General features: G+C 33.1%; 2 protein-coding genes across 2 annotated transcripts in view; both read right to left on the bottom strand.

The window, feature by feature from the left end:
- The window catches only part of LOC128995670 (low-density lipoprotein receptor-related protein 4-like), a 37691-nt gene extending 34275 nt beyond the window's left edge, over window positions 1–3416 (bottom strand). Inside the window, exons 1-4 of the mRNA XM_054420687.1 lie at window positions 3251–3416; window positions 2639–2827; window positions 1907–2090; window positions 291–533 (exon numbers count right to left, since the gene is read on the bottom strand). Coding sequence (XP_054276662.1) covers window positions 291–533; window positions 1907–2090; window positions 2639–2827; window positions 3251–3386 — 752 coding nt within the window. The 5' untranslated portion in view covers window positions 3387–3416. The remainder of the gene's footprint in view (window positions 1–290; window positions 534–1906; window positions 2091–2638; window positions 2828–3250) is intronic.
- Window positions 3417–10374: 6958 nt separating this feature from the next.
- LOC128995669 (low-density lipoprotein receptor-related protein 6-like) lies at window positions 10375–14575 on the bottom strand. The gene is made up of 5 exons (XM_054420686.1): window positions 14569–14575; window positions 13810–13998; window positions 12625–12808; window positions 11843–12082; window positions 10375–10645 (listed from the first exon to the last, which is right to left on the bottom strand). Exons 1-5 carry the CDS (start codon window positions 14573–14575, stop codon window positions 10375–10377), a joined length of 891 nt encoding a protein of 296 aa, XP_054276661.1.
- Between the last annotated feature and the right edge of the window lie 176 nt (window positions 14576–14751).

Here is a 14751-nt window from a genome sequence, read left to right as displayed (position 1 = left end):
TTACTCAGAATAATTTTCCTTGTGAGGAAACTTCCCAATATGGACTAACTTCACCTAATCAATTCAATTTTGGTTTGTATTTTTGTGGACCTTCCCATTAATGGAGACATTACACTTACAGTAATCCTATAGTATATCTCGCACATATGTATAACATACTTGCAACATATCTAGTATCTCTCCTAATCCGTTAAATCCACATTTTACCAAAATTAATGGTAATTTTAAACAATGGGGGATAATAAAGCACCTGCAAAAATTTAATTAGATATAACAGTAATTGCACTTGCCCAGCATATGGTTCGACAACCAAGTTGTTAAGATTCCACCAGAACGTCAGTCCTTTAGTCAGCACTGTCTTGTTATTGCCATCTAGGTCACTCATCTCCACAGTCTTGGAGGTATGAGACATCCAGTAGAGCTTGTCGTGTACCCAGTCCACTGCTAACTTGGCACTAGAGTCCACCCCTACACCGTCCACTACAGCCTTAGGCTCTCCCACCCTAGCCAGACTGTCTGTCTTGATCTCGTCCCTAAAGAAGGCACATGGTGGATTAAAAATAAGTAATATAAAAACTCAGAGGTTGTTTAGGAATACCCATTAGCAAACATGTTCATAATAAATGCTTGACACTTATGATAATTTTATGGGTTTACAGAGATACATATAATCCAGTTTACGGCAAAGATTTTTGAACAGATATAGTAATGGTTCATAAACATAAACAAATGTCGCCACTGGCCCGAATGTTTTTTTACAGTTTATTTTTAATACAATATTAATTTCAAAAGATTCTCTCGGTTTAGTAACGTAATTTGATTATGTTAATGGCCCATGGTATTTCTGTTTTAATATGCTTTCGTTATTAGTTTTAAATCGAAGTATGAAAGTTAAAGACCTAATACTTTCATGATGCGGGCTAAAGGTGTCGTAATTCTAAGGGGATAATAAGTTAAATGTGGTAATAACTTTCATAACAAGTGCTGTAAAAGTGGATATCCTTTATGATTAAAGCGTTTTTTGGCTGTTTAAAACAAATTTACGAGTGATACGATAGGTTACGTAGGCTACATTTTTATTCCGTCTCCAGAGTGTGGCCTTGCTTCAGTCCTTAATCGACGCATAAAGTTGACATTTTTTTTACAAAAAAAAAAATTTATATTGGTAGCCGGCCACAATTATAAGGGACCCACTGACCCAGGTAGCACGGCGGACACGACGGAACTCAATGTCGGTTGTACTTTACTTTAGATCCTACACTCATTCGAATGAAAATATCGATTATTCGATTGTTACATTCGATATATCGTTTGGTTAGTTAGGTTAGGTTAACCTTACCTAACTAACCAAATGATATATCGAATGAAACAATCGATTAATCGATATATCGATCGATATTATCATGAGTGTAGAAATGAGTGTAGGACCTAAAGTAAAGTGCAGCCCTCAATGTCTTTTGTGTTAACAATGTGCGAACTTTATGTGTCGACGTGTATTTATATCTTATAACGAAGACTTCTGTCGAATTAATGGACCAAACAATTTAAAGTCATGGGTTTGAAAATCGGTAATTTCTGACCCGAAACTAGTCACCCTCGACTACATTAAGGACTGAGGTCGGAATAAAAAGGTACGTAGCCTATCATATCATTCGTACATCAGTCCTAGTGACAATAATGTTCAAAATAACGAGTTATTTATAAATATTTTTAAGATATCTGACGGTTAAACAAAGTTATTCTCGTAATTGTTATGAATGAATATGAACAAAACATTTTAAACGAAAGACCCCATTATTAGTGATCTAATTGCCTCGCTTGTTTACAAAATGCTATTGACCAAACAATATTTTTTATTTAGATTTAAAAAGTGTAGTTCAGAACACATTTAAAAAAAACTATTTACCTGAATATCTGGCTTGATCCAGCGTAGAAAATATATTTTTTCTCAAAGTGGTAAGCGACACTAGGGGAGTTTTCCTTTGGATTCTGATAGTCATAGCGCAGGGTTGAGATTATTTTCGAATTCGTCAAATCCAACACTGAGACTTGTGTAGATTGTGCCAAGAGAAGCTTCGTGGAAATTGGATCTGTATATGAAAATATTACCCTACTGTAATAAAATATACAAGGTGTACAGTTTATGTGTATACAGCCTAAAAACCAGGTATTTGATCGTACATTAACAAAGTAAGGGACACCTGGACAAAAAAATCAGTTAATTTAAAACATGGTATCTCATAACATTAAAAGATATTTAGTAAAGTGATTTCAAAATATGATGACAAAAAATAATATTAAGTCTCAATCACTTGTATTTTACAATTTTCTAGTTCATCCGTTATTTATTCCCCATTTTATTTCAAATTGAGAAATCGTAGGGCTATGGAAAAATGTGTTAAACAGTTGAATGCGTGAATAAAATTAAAATTTTCGTCATTAAGAAAACAAAATGGTCTTCTTCCCAAAGTTTTGACAAACATATGATTATATGATTGATTGAATGATATATTTTTCCATTGTACATTTCAAGAGTAGAATGGCTATGAATCTAAACAAATCTACACAACTTCAGAAGTTAGTGACATCTTTTGGGTAATTTACCATAATGAACTTACAACAACAAAGTTCATTTTACCTCCCAGAATGCATCCTCTGAAGGGGTTGCCCAGATATCCTTTCTTGCAGATACACAGGGGTCGGTGTTCGATGACGTCACATTCTGTGTTAAAGCCACATAAACCCTCACAAGAGTTCATACATTTGCCCAAAATGCAGGTTCTGTTGGTGCTGCAGTCACCGTGTGAGAAACACTCCGTTTCACTCGCTGAAACATAAACAGTGGAAGTTTATATTCACGTAAGACACTTAGTAACAATTTTTGTAATATGTATTTGTAGTTTAACTATTAAGGAAAAATTGAAAGAAAGTGATGGTGTGGAAAGTAACGTTGCGGATGGCCTAGGTAGGCTTTAAAAAGTGTACTCTATACCAAAGTTATTTGGATACATTGGTTTTAAAAATGGCTCAAAATTACAAGGGCTTTTGTTCATTTTCGTGCAGTTGGTTGATGACCTCAATGATCTTAGGGGGTTGATGACCTCAATGATCTTAGGGGGAATATTGGAAAATTTAGCGAGGCCATACATGTCATGCAATTATAAAGAAAATATATAAACTAGGTAACATAAGAAATGAAGGCAAAAGCTAATGGCAAAAATTACGATGAACGACACACAAAATCATTTACCTTGACAAAAAGGCAGAGGTGGTGTCCAATCGCCATTGATGCAGACAGACACAGGCTTCGTGCTGTTTAGAATGTATCCGGAGTCGCAATAGTAGAAGATAACCCAGTTGTTAGGCATCAGCGTGCCCGGGATCATTTGGCACAGAGAAGTGAGGTCATCTTGCGGACATCGTCGGGGGCTGGGGTAGTACTTACCATTCTCCAGTGGGGGTGGTGCAACGCAGTCTTTCTGTTCAGTTTTGCTTTCGGCGTTAGCGTCTATTCTAAAAATGTAAACAATAACAAGATTGTTAGAACTCCAAAGGAAACGGTAAAATAGCAGATTAGTAGTTACCTAGAGGTATGTATCGTAATACAAATTTGATTCAGTAAATCCTGAAAAGCTAATTAAATTCAGAAGTTTTATCAAACGTTTTAAATCTTAACTTCTCGTCCATCAAATCAAATCAATCAAATCAAAATACTTTTATTCCAAAAATTAAATGGTACAGTAATAGAACAATATATTACATGGAATTATTCCCCCGGATAGACTGTTGATCTGTGATCGGGGGAAGAGTTCTTGTAAACCATTGTTAGCAATATACAAAGTATTTGCATCGTCCATAGACTTCATTGACTTAAAATCTTTGTAAAAAATTCTTTTCGCTTCCCTGTATAAAAAAAATCTATGATACAAATTATCTGTCCCCTGTTAGCGTAAACTAAGAAAATCTGAGAAGCACCCAACGCAAAAAAAATCCTTTTCATAATTTTTTTTTACTTAATAATGAGCTAAGCAACCGGAGGATAGATATGATATAACATACTGTATAAGTGAATTTTATGCATTCGTATAGCTCAACATGACTTTTGTTGATATATTCCATTAACCAAAAAAATATACAAAATTCAAAAAACCAAATCGCTTGATTCTTATTAATATCTTCATTCAATATTTATCCTGTAAAGGCCAAGGGTAAAATAATAAATATGTACCCTCTACCAGAGCTCATTGAGGGAGTAAAAACTGCTAATCAGTTTTGATTTAATGTGACATTTTGCAATGCATGCAAAAAGGATCACCATATCCTCATATATAGTTCACTCCGTAAACTAACTGCAGAAGTTAAGTGTAATTAAATACATATTATCTCATTATTAAAACTGTTCTAATTAACTAATGTAGCAGATTTATTTATAGAAATTCAAAAATAGGTCAGTAGCATAAAAATGTTTCAGGAACAAGAGTATTATGCAACGCCAAGAATTCTGTATTTCTCGTGGTGAAAATAATGATGGCATTAATCATGGGATTATAACCTAGTAAAAATAAAGTTATATAAAGCTATGGTTTAAGTCCTTAGATTTAGAGAATAAAAGAAAATGTATGCAATGATTACCTCAGTATTCTACTACTACCACCAAGTGATCCTGGTGATGAATTTTGAAGCACTTTTCCTCGTTCCGCTTTTCCAACTGCCAGAACTTAAACAAAACATGGCCTTCTAATGAGAATTCAATAAGCAATATTTGATACAGGTAAAAATAGCCTGTACTGTTTAAGTGTCAATGAAAACACAGTAAAACCCCCACTTGATTTTTTAAATGTAGGTAGAAAGCGACAATGTGGTTTTATCTTTAAAAAAATATGCATGTTTAAAAATCCTATATTAAGATGCAATAATAGATCTTAAATTCAAATAGTATAAGAGCCCTCCTGTACTTGAAAGTTTGTCAGTATTTTATCATCCTTCAGTGAATAACCATTTTCCTGCATGACTTGTAATGTGGAACAGTGATTAGTTAATTTATAATCCGTCGACACTTTATTTCTATTGAATGTAATATAATATAATTTAAATGCTAACTATAATAACTCACCGATGGCCACGGCAGCCCAGGTAACACAAATAAATAGACCACAGGCTGACTTGGAGGCCATCACGAAACTGATTTAACTGTTTGTCACACGGAGAAAGGGAAAGTTAGAATTGCCTAAGGCAAACATTTAACTATGTGAGTGTTAAATCGGTAGCAAAGCCATTGAGGAAATCTAAACCAACGGACTCCATACCTCTCCTTAGGCCACAGTTAGGTTAATTTTCAATGTGTGTAAAGTTTGCTTTTGTCAGGACCTTGTAAGTTTGCAGTTGAGGGAGGAGCCTATTTACCATATGGTTTTGTATGAACCAATGAGAACCGTGCGGTGTTGCCAAATCTGTTAATACCAGCTGATTTTAATATATTGCTTAGTGTATTTTAGTTTTGTCAACGGACGATGTGGAAAGGCCGCACTAGCATTGTCTTATGATTGGCTGCCACCAACTGCAAACTTACGTGGTCCCGACAATAGTGTGTATAGTGCTAGTTTGCATAAGTATTAAAACTATTGCCTCTCAAAGAAGATACATTTTTTGTTGGACTCTAACATTTTTCACAGATTTCACTCATGAACATTATATAAGCTAGCATGTGACTTTTAATTTTATTGAAGTCATATGTTTATGTTTTTATATTTGATTATTGTGTTTTTCCTTGATTCAATTAAACACTAGTTTTCTATTCTGTCTAAATTATTTTGATATTCATGAGTTTTAGAGTCAATTCCACATTTAATATGCTGCTCTCCCCTTTATATTTTTCCTTATAAATTATATTTTATCTGTCTTTATCGTTACAAAGATTATAAAATAAAACTTTAAAATTATAAACACTGAAAAAATCATCAGTGCAAAGAGTCATAAGTACAAAGAAGTATATATTTTTGCTCTAATATATTTATCAATTTTCCTATGATAGCAGTTTTACGGATCTATAATGTAATATTAACTTCTTTATATAAGAAGTTTTTAGCGAGCTTGGAGGAATATATATTCTAAAAGACCTATCTCCGAATATTAAAAGCTAACCAACCCTTGGATTGATCTTGGAATATAAATTTACCTATGGTGACCTAAGTACGCAGATTTTATGTGCAAAATTTCAGGTGAAATTGGTAAGGAATATTTTACGCTATAAAGACACTAACACCTTATTTTATGATTGTGGTATGATAAAATGTTAGTACAACTCAGTAGCATCTTTACACTGAAAGGGTTTATTATCAACGTCTACCTTTTACGAGCTATGTGTTTCGGTGAAAGATTCAGGGGATGTATTAAATTCAGATCCATATGTCGTTCTTGTCTGGCCCACAGAGTTGTGGCAAAGATAAGACTGAGTTATTACACATAAGTCATAGCTTATAACTTTAACTGGGGTAGCACAGTTATAGCCTGTGCTTAATCTGTAGATTACAAAATCAGCTCAGCCAAAAGTTTTAAATTTAGCGGTTAGACTATCCTGTCTGTAGATTTAATCCTTTTTATAATGTAAGATAATTGATTTCAGCCGTTACACGTGTGCCTATTGTTGAGATTACAGATTTATTAAGTAACAAAATAACGAATGTCTATTATTATGCACTAATTAGACAGTGATTACAGTTACGAAGAAAAGCAAAATAAAATTTGGCTTTCCTACAAGATTTACACCCTTAAATCGATTTCAACCATAGACTAAAAATAAAAACAGTACATTTACTTTGTAAAATATTTAATTTTTTTGAAACGAATACAAAATATTTTGAAAAGTTTGTTCTCGAAAAGATATTATATTTCTATACATTGTACAATGCGGTCGCTTACACAGCATAGAAGAAACTATGTGAATTGGGACGTGCCCAAGGACAATGTAAATGATTCATTTTACCGCATTCCAAAAATAGTGAGTTCCAAAGCTATAATATTGCGGTATATTGCAAAAATGTTAACTTAAATAATACAGCTTTAAACAATTTGTTAAATTAAACTATATATAATCTTAAAAACTTTGTCTGAAGATAAAAAAAACTCAAGTCTCATTCTAAAAAATTTTATTCAATTTATACTCACTCTTTCATGTTTGTCTATAATTTTATGATAAGAGAGTTTAATATTCTGGTGAGGGTTATTAGCCTTAACCATATTCAGTCTTTTACACAAAGAAAATAAAACATGGAAAATTGAATAGGCCTACATTTATAGAAATGAAAAAAATCTAGTTACAGTTTCTGTTTTTATACTAATCCCACTGACATTTTTATCAAGGGAACGGTATGAAACCTGGAATATCCTAATCATAACCTTAGGAATATGATTCCTAGGAATCACAATTATTGTTAATGAGTCCAATAAAATGTACCCACCCTAGAGGTGAAACTAGCGATCTTCATGTTTTAAGACGAATATTAGCTTTGTTATGCGCTGTGCAGTCATTCTTCAAATAAAAAAATGTTGTAATTAATTAAAAAAACGAAATGTTGTATCTCATATTTTTACAATTAATCAATTAAAAAAAGAAAGTGTTTTAACTTAACATATTCAACGTAAATACCGTAAAACTCGTGATTATTAATGTACAAAATTTCACTACTCTGGTTCTTTCCATTCAGAATTATATCATTCTAAGAAAGCCGAAGATCTTAGCTTGAAGGAAAACAAAGAAGGACGTTGGCCTGACCATAAACTAAACGACTGGCATCGGACGACCCACTGGGAAAATAAATAGATCCACGCCTCCACATACGTACGGTCATGACCCCAACTCACGTCGCTTTATAAACTAGTGCTTCGTATGCAAATTTCAATATATGCTTTTATTTTATCTTTTTGATTTACACATTAAACGATAACTAGAAAATAAATATTTTTTCATAGATTCTAAGAAATTTCTTTTGCATAATTGTTTCCTAAATTTGACTATAAATTACACTATTAATCCTGTGTGTATTATATCTGTTAAAGAGTATATGCATCTTTCATAATTTACCTTTCACATAAAGATGGAGAGGTGTATAGATTGCTTACCTTCTTAAACATATCTAAAATAGTCTAATATTAGATTTCAATAACTCTTACAGACAATTTACAACGTTGTCATACCTAGATAACCTGACCACTTCATCTGAAATTTCAACATGGCATATTTTAAACCACGTAAGAGATCGACTGAGTTGGACGAGCAAATATGCAGCATAACTTGTAACGTATTCGTAGTAGATTTGAATGCGTAATTGATGCCTAACAAATGTAGTCTGGTAAATGCACACCAGGCACTGTTGTAGTTAGTTAAATTATTGTATAAGCATAATATGTTGTTTAGAGTGCACTTTTTATCCATTTAAGTAAATGAACAATTGAAAGAACAATCATTCAACCATGTACTTTTATTCGCTGGCTACAAATGAACTATTATGTTCACATCTTTTCTAAGTATAACATGAGATGAAAGAGCTACCTATTTGCAAAGTTCTTTCATTTTTAAAAGTAGCCTACAATACAATGATTCTGAGTTTGATATAAACCGTTATATATTTTACTAGCTGAGTACCCGTCTCTCGTACGGGGTTAGCATACAAGTATACTTATTGCAGTTATACTCAAGCTTTGTGTTTGCAATGGGGGAGCTATCATCATGCCAAATTTCAGCCCAATCCCATCTAGTAGTTAATGCGTGATTGAACTTCAAACAAACAAACAAACAAACAAACACACAAACTTTCACATTTATAATATTAGTAAGATAAGATTTATTTAACATAAAACCATACCAATATTGACTAAATGCAAGTTATCGTAACTAAATTCAAATATATACACAAATGCATATAAATTTCTTAATATATAAGCCTGAGATTTTTGTGTACGAATTATTTCAAAGGATTTAAAAGGTGTCCACAAGTTGTCATAAATAAACAAACAGTACAAAATAATACTGTATTTATTCCTCCATAAATCTTACAAAAAAAATTAATATAGACTAAAATGCTGAATCTTCATTGGTAATGAGTTTTCTTTACATGTGCTCCGTTTGGACGTCAGGGTGATATACGTTCAATCCAATAAATCCCTAAAAACATTATTTTGGTAAAATCGTTTTTTTATGCTCACTCAATTGACTAACATTAAGTATGTAAAACATAAAAAATATTAATCTGGTTGAATAAAAAAGCCGGATTAAAAATAACATTTCAGAAAAAACTTCCATTTTGGGTCAAAAGATTTTTTTAAATAAGATAGCCAAAAACTATTTTTTACCTCATACATAACCACAGGGCATTCTAGCCAATTATTGTCTCATCTGTAGGTCATGTATTTTAATCTAATAAAAGTCTTTTACTACTAAATAGTGAAGTGTTATTTTCTCAGTTTTGTTAACGCTTCAAACATTGTTGGTGAAGAAAAATCGTATACATTTTTTCAATTGATAAAACAATATTCCTAGAAAGTTTGCAACTATGTAATCTAGATATGATCTTCATCCAAAATCTGAATCACTCTTACAGTTTGATATATAAAATATAATTTACCTTATCCACAGACTGTACAAGCACTGGTGTAGGAACAGGGTTTGACAGATCCACACTCCACACTTCGTCATACTGACCTCTTTTGAAATGGCCGAAAAACACAGTATCCTTAAATACTGATATTGCGTGGATTTCACTAAATCTAAAATAACAACAAATAATGTGCAATTAGTATTAGTAACGTATAAATTAGATAATTTATTGCTTTTAAATAACTGAATAAATCATGAAGCACTGTTAATTGAGAGCTTGGTTATGTTTTGAGTTAATTTTACAATGCTAAAGAGCGATGAGTTAGCCTTCCTTTGAACTTTATTGGAGAATGTGTTGGTTTAATTAGTATTTACATAAGTTTATTATCAAGCAGACGGTAAACTTGCATGCATTTTCTTTAGAAAAAACATATGTACGCATATCACACGGAACCTACAATAGAATACATATAAAAAATTATATAATGCAATAGGGATTTTCTCTTTAAAAATGTGGCTAGAAAATAATCCAGTGGAAAAGATTATAAGGAGAATGTCTCTATTAAAATATTCACGTTAGTTCTATGAATCGTTCACTATATTCTTTAAACTCAGCAAACAATAGGATTTCAAGATGTCCATACATACAAATAATTGACTATTATTACAAGGTTCTTTATAAATGAGGATATTCAAAATCATTTTTAAAAACGATATTTAAAACCTTTCTTAGTCCTAGAGGTCAACTTGTTTTCGTCACAAAAGATCTTACTCAGAAGCTACTAAACCATGAATCGGACCACAATTAAAATGTTTTCACAACCATCTCCAATGGGGACATCCTTCCCATCTTTGCCTTCATAGTCACATGACTCAACGTAAGGCGTCACCTCCTCCAAGTCCCAGCTGGTGTAGAAGATTCTTCTCTTGTGCGTGGCCAAGGTCAGGACATAGACCCCTCTTTTGCCGTCGTTGGTAAGATGAACTTGAGAGTTATTGGAACCATCCAAGTTCATCCTGAATATTGAATCGTTGCTAACATAGAACAGGAACCTAGAAAATCAGAAGAACGTTTTAAAAGATCCAGTAAATGTGTAACATGATTGTGTCCTATGAATATGCTAGGTCATTATCAATACTCATTTGTTAGATTATTCGTAAGCTTTATACAACCAATTGTGTAAAGATGAATGTGTAAAATGATTTACTGACCTAATTTTACAAACCCTATAAACACTATAATATCCTTTTGAACTACACCAATTATCTGTAAATACAGGGTGTCCCGGAACTCTCTACCAATAATTTAGAGCATTGTTCCTGGGTAAGAAACACCTACCCATATGTAATATTTAAATTGTCCTTAGGTCCTTAGTTACTCACACAGCCACCATTTCGTTTTATTCACTTAGGTTTTTTTTCTAAAAAGTGGTTAAACATATGAAATTGAAACTTTGCACACAGATTTATGACAATTGTACAAAGCTACAAAAGAATTATGAAAATTTTCCAAATTCAAATGCAAAATTGCACCCATTTACTGGTTTTGTTTCTTAAATAGCACAAAACTCATTGATTTTACAAAAGTTTTACAAGAGTAACTTGTTCAAGGAAATTTTTGCGTATGTTTATCTATTTTTCAGAAAAGAATTATTAAGTGAAAAAAAAACATAATGGCGGCTGTGTGAGTAACTAAGGACTTCCAGACAATTTAAATATCATATTTAAATGTTTATCCCCGAGGAACAATGCCCTAAAATATTGGTGAAGAATTCCGTGACAAGACAATTTCCTAAACGCCAAGATATAAAGTTTTGATTTTAAAGGAGGAAAATTTCGGTTTTGTCAACGCCTCCATTATTACAAATCTTAACTTGTTAGATAAAATATAAATTAAAAACCATACACTTATTTGATATATTATGACATATTTTCTAAGGGATTTTAAAAACTATGGCACAAGACGCCTACACGAAGCAAATAAACTAAACTCTATGTATTGGAAATAAATCACAAGCTAAAATACTTTAGAACCACAATGACCATAAAGAGTTTGGTAAAAAGTGTGAATAAACCTAACATAATTTATGTATCAACTAAACAAAAATGTGGTCACACGATAAAGCTTGAGTACTTTTCATCTTCCTTTCATATATAGGTGATGTTTGTTACACACTGAAAATTAGAAGGCAAACGATGGTTTTTGTTTTGACAGAAGACTACAGAAGAAGACTGACAGTGAAAGCTTACCCAGCGTAAGGATCAACAGCAATGTTGTCTAGGTTCCAGTTGAAGGTCAGCCCGGAGGATACCAAGGTCGTCCTGTTGCCGCCGTCCAGGTCACTGACCTCTATGACTTCAGCAGTGTGGGACATCCAGTACAGCTTGCCATGTACCCAGTCCACTGCTAGCTTCACATTAGCATCAACCCCTGATGAGACCACAGCTACTGTTGGACCCGTCCTGGTTAGACGGCCAGCCACCTCGTCTCTAAAACATGAATTAGAAATAATATGAAACTGTCAAAGTCCAATAATATTACTTTATTGGCAAGTGTTCACAAGGTGTATGAAATTGCATAGTACAGTACAGTATTTTAAACAGTTTGTGCAGTAATTTCTTAAATTTTTGGAAGATTTTTTGACTGCACTGACGTGATGCAGTCAACTTTCCATGTACATGTGAATACACTGAAAGTACGCACAAAAATGCAAAAGAAATTAACTATTATCATATTTGTTTCTATATTTCATTTGGTTAATACATTTTATTGTGTTAGTTTTTTAAGAGGTTGGTGCTTTCTTCTGACTTTGGATACAATTATTTTATCCATATCCAAAGGCTATGGAAACGAATTGCTTTGAATATTTACTTAGTAGCTTCTAGCTACTAACATGTAAAAAGGTGGAAGTAATTTTTTCAGTTCTATGTACGGAAATATCAGGTCTGTAGGTATAGAAACACACAATCCATGTTATTATCTGAAATATTGATTTCATACGAGTTCTGGATCTAAATTGTCTTTCATTTACCTGTATATCTGATTAGTGCCAGTGTAGTAGATGTATTTTTTGCGATAATGGTAAGCAACGCTTGGAGAGTTTCCTTTAGAGTTTCCCTGTGTATAGTGTAGTACTGATACTATCTTTTGTCTTTCCAGATCAAGCAGTGAAACTTGGGAAGACTGTGTTAACAGAAGGGTCACTGGAACGGGGTCTGCAAAGTTAAAAATAACAATCATTACGAAAATGATAGAATGAAATCATAGACAAACCAGCACAAGTAGGGTTTTTCGTGTCTACTTCATCTTCGGGCGTTAGTGTAGGCGACATTTTATCTTAGGGTTAATTTTATTATTTGTGTGAACAGTAACAGGATATGAGTTATTGGTGATGATTAGATAGTTTATTTGGCTAAAGGAGATTTTAAATTACTGAAATAACAAGAAACTAATTGTAAACAAAAATACGACCTCTACAGTGCACTGGACAGAAACAACAATAAACTTGGCTTCAGCTGTTCCATAACGATGAGAAATCTACTAAGGAAGAAGGCTTTCGTTTGATCTATGATGAAACTCTGGTTTGTATAAAGTTTAAAGAAGGAACTGAAAAAATACTGGAACTCTTATAGCATGTATGTGCAGTCCTACGATTTGTTCTACCTGTGAAAATAAAATGCACCTTTTGTTAACTAACTTTCTTAACTTTTACAATGTGTTTAATTATTCTATTGAAGTAACAAAGTGCAAGATCCTCCAGCAGACTTACAGTTGTTGATTTACGACCTATAAAACATGTACTATCTTTAAATCAATTATTTTACCCTACAACATCCTTAGATCCAGCATACGACTTCTTAGATCAGCCTTCAACTTGGTATTTTATAATAAAAACCTACTTTGGAGTATTCTTTATGAGCCCATCCTCTTATCTGACGGCTGCCAATCTCTCTGCAATGACACATGATACAATTTCGTACAGGCACAAAAAACTACAATGATAAACCGTAAAAACCTGTACAATGGTCGAGGTGCACATCAGAATACGTGCCCATGAAGTAAATAAACCCTTTCGTCTTGTAACTTTTATCTAAATATATATATGAGCATTTACTTGGACAACAAGTAACTCAATGTGTTTTGTCGACAATGTGCATCGTCATAGGAATACTATGACAAGGCCCTCCACCTTAAAACAGAGACAAGACCTGGATACCTCCAAGTATACATCCTTTGAACGGGTTCCCCACGTAGTTCTTCTTGCAGTTACACAGCGGTCTGTGTGACGTTACCTCACACTCGGTGTTGGGTCCACAAAGACCATCACAGGAGTCTGAACACTTGCCAACGATGCAGGTCTTGTCACCGGGACAATTGTCATGGCTGGAACACTCGGCCGCGCCCACTGGAACATTGAGATTTTAAATCAATATGTATTGCTGCATCTACAATTCGTTTTGTATTTATATGTAATTTAAAACGTAAGGTGGTACTTTAACGGCTGTGGCAGTAATAAGGTAATTAAAAGTATAGACTTCTCGAGAGAGGCTTTTGAGCTTGGAAGGCACAGATTAAACTCAGATTATTTTTGAGCAGTAGAGTATGTTTTTAGTTTAAAAGAACATTTATACACAATATAAGACTATATAATGGGGTTTTTTGTATTTTTCGAGAATATAAAATACCTTTCTGAACCTAGGTAATACGTTTAAAAAATATTCAAGCCACTCTTTCATTGTTTTATAAAAATGCGATAGGTGGTACGTATTATGGTTTGTCCTTCTACACCATAAGCAGTTTTTGATCATATTGATAAGCTTAGTACGAATAAAAAAGGTATATTACATATCAAATAAATGTATGTTAAAAGATAATGAAAACAATTGTATTACTTTCAAAGGTATTTTTAGTTAGGGGTTCACGCAGTTTTGAGTTCCTTGATACAAATTAGTTATTTTTATCCTCCCGAACCCACAAAACATAAACAAATGCCACCACCTAATTTAAAATCTTTTAAAGTTATCGTGAAAAAAGTAATCATGCAACGCGTAGTTTGTAATCACTCGTCTTAAAAAAGTTTCATATGAACCTGAGGTCAAGAGGAGCGGCCCCGCATGAACATCTTCAGATTCAAGGCCCTCTAACGTTATGGCTGTGT

The sequence above is a fragment of the Macrosteles quadrilineatus genome, unplaced genomic scaffold (genome assembly GCF_028750875.1).
Source record: "Macrosteles quadrilineatus isolate MER2022 unplaced genomic scaffold, UCM_ALF_1.0 Scaffold_5__1_contigs__length_97177068, whole genome shotgun sequence".
Taxonomy (NCBI): Eukaryota; Metazoa; Arthropoda; class Insecta; order Hemiptera; family Cicadellidae; genus Macrosteles; species Macrosteles quadrilineatus.
Note: the sequence above shows the minus strand (reverse complement) of the source record. Positions and strands in the feature narration are given on the sequence as shown.

What these genes read in the sequence shown, in the direction of transcription:
- LOC128995669 (XM_054420686.1), bottom strand. An exon ending in CAAAGGATGTATACTTGGAG is followed by an intron (nt 12,809 to 13,809) that starts GTATCCAGGTCT and finishes TTAACTTTGCAG; the next exon opens with ACCCCGTTCCAGTGACCCTT. An exon ending in GGCACTAATCAGATATACAG is followed by an intron (nt 12,083 to 12,624) that starts GTAAATGAAAGA and finishes TTCATGTTTTAG; the next exon opens with AGACGAGGTGGCTGGCCGTC.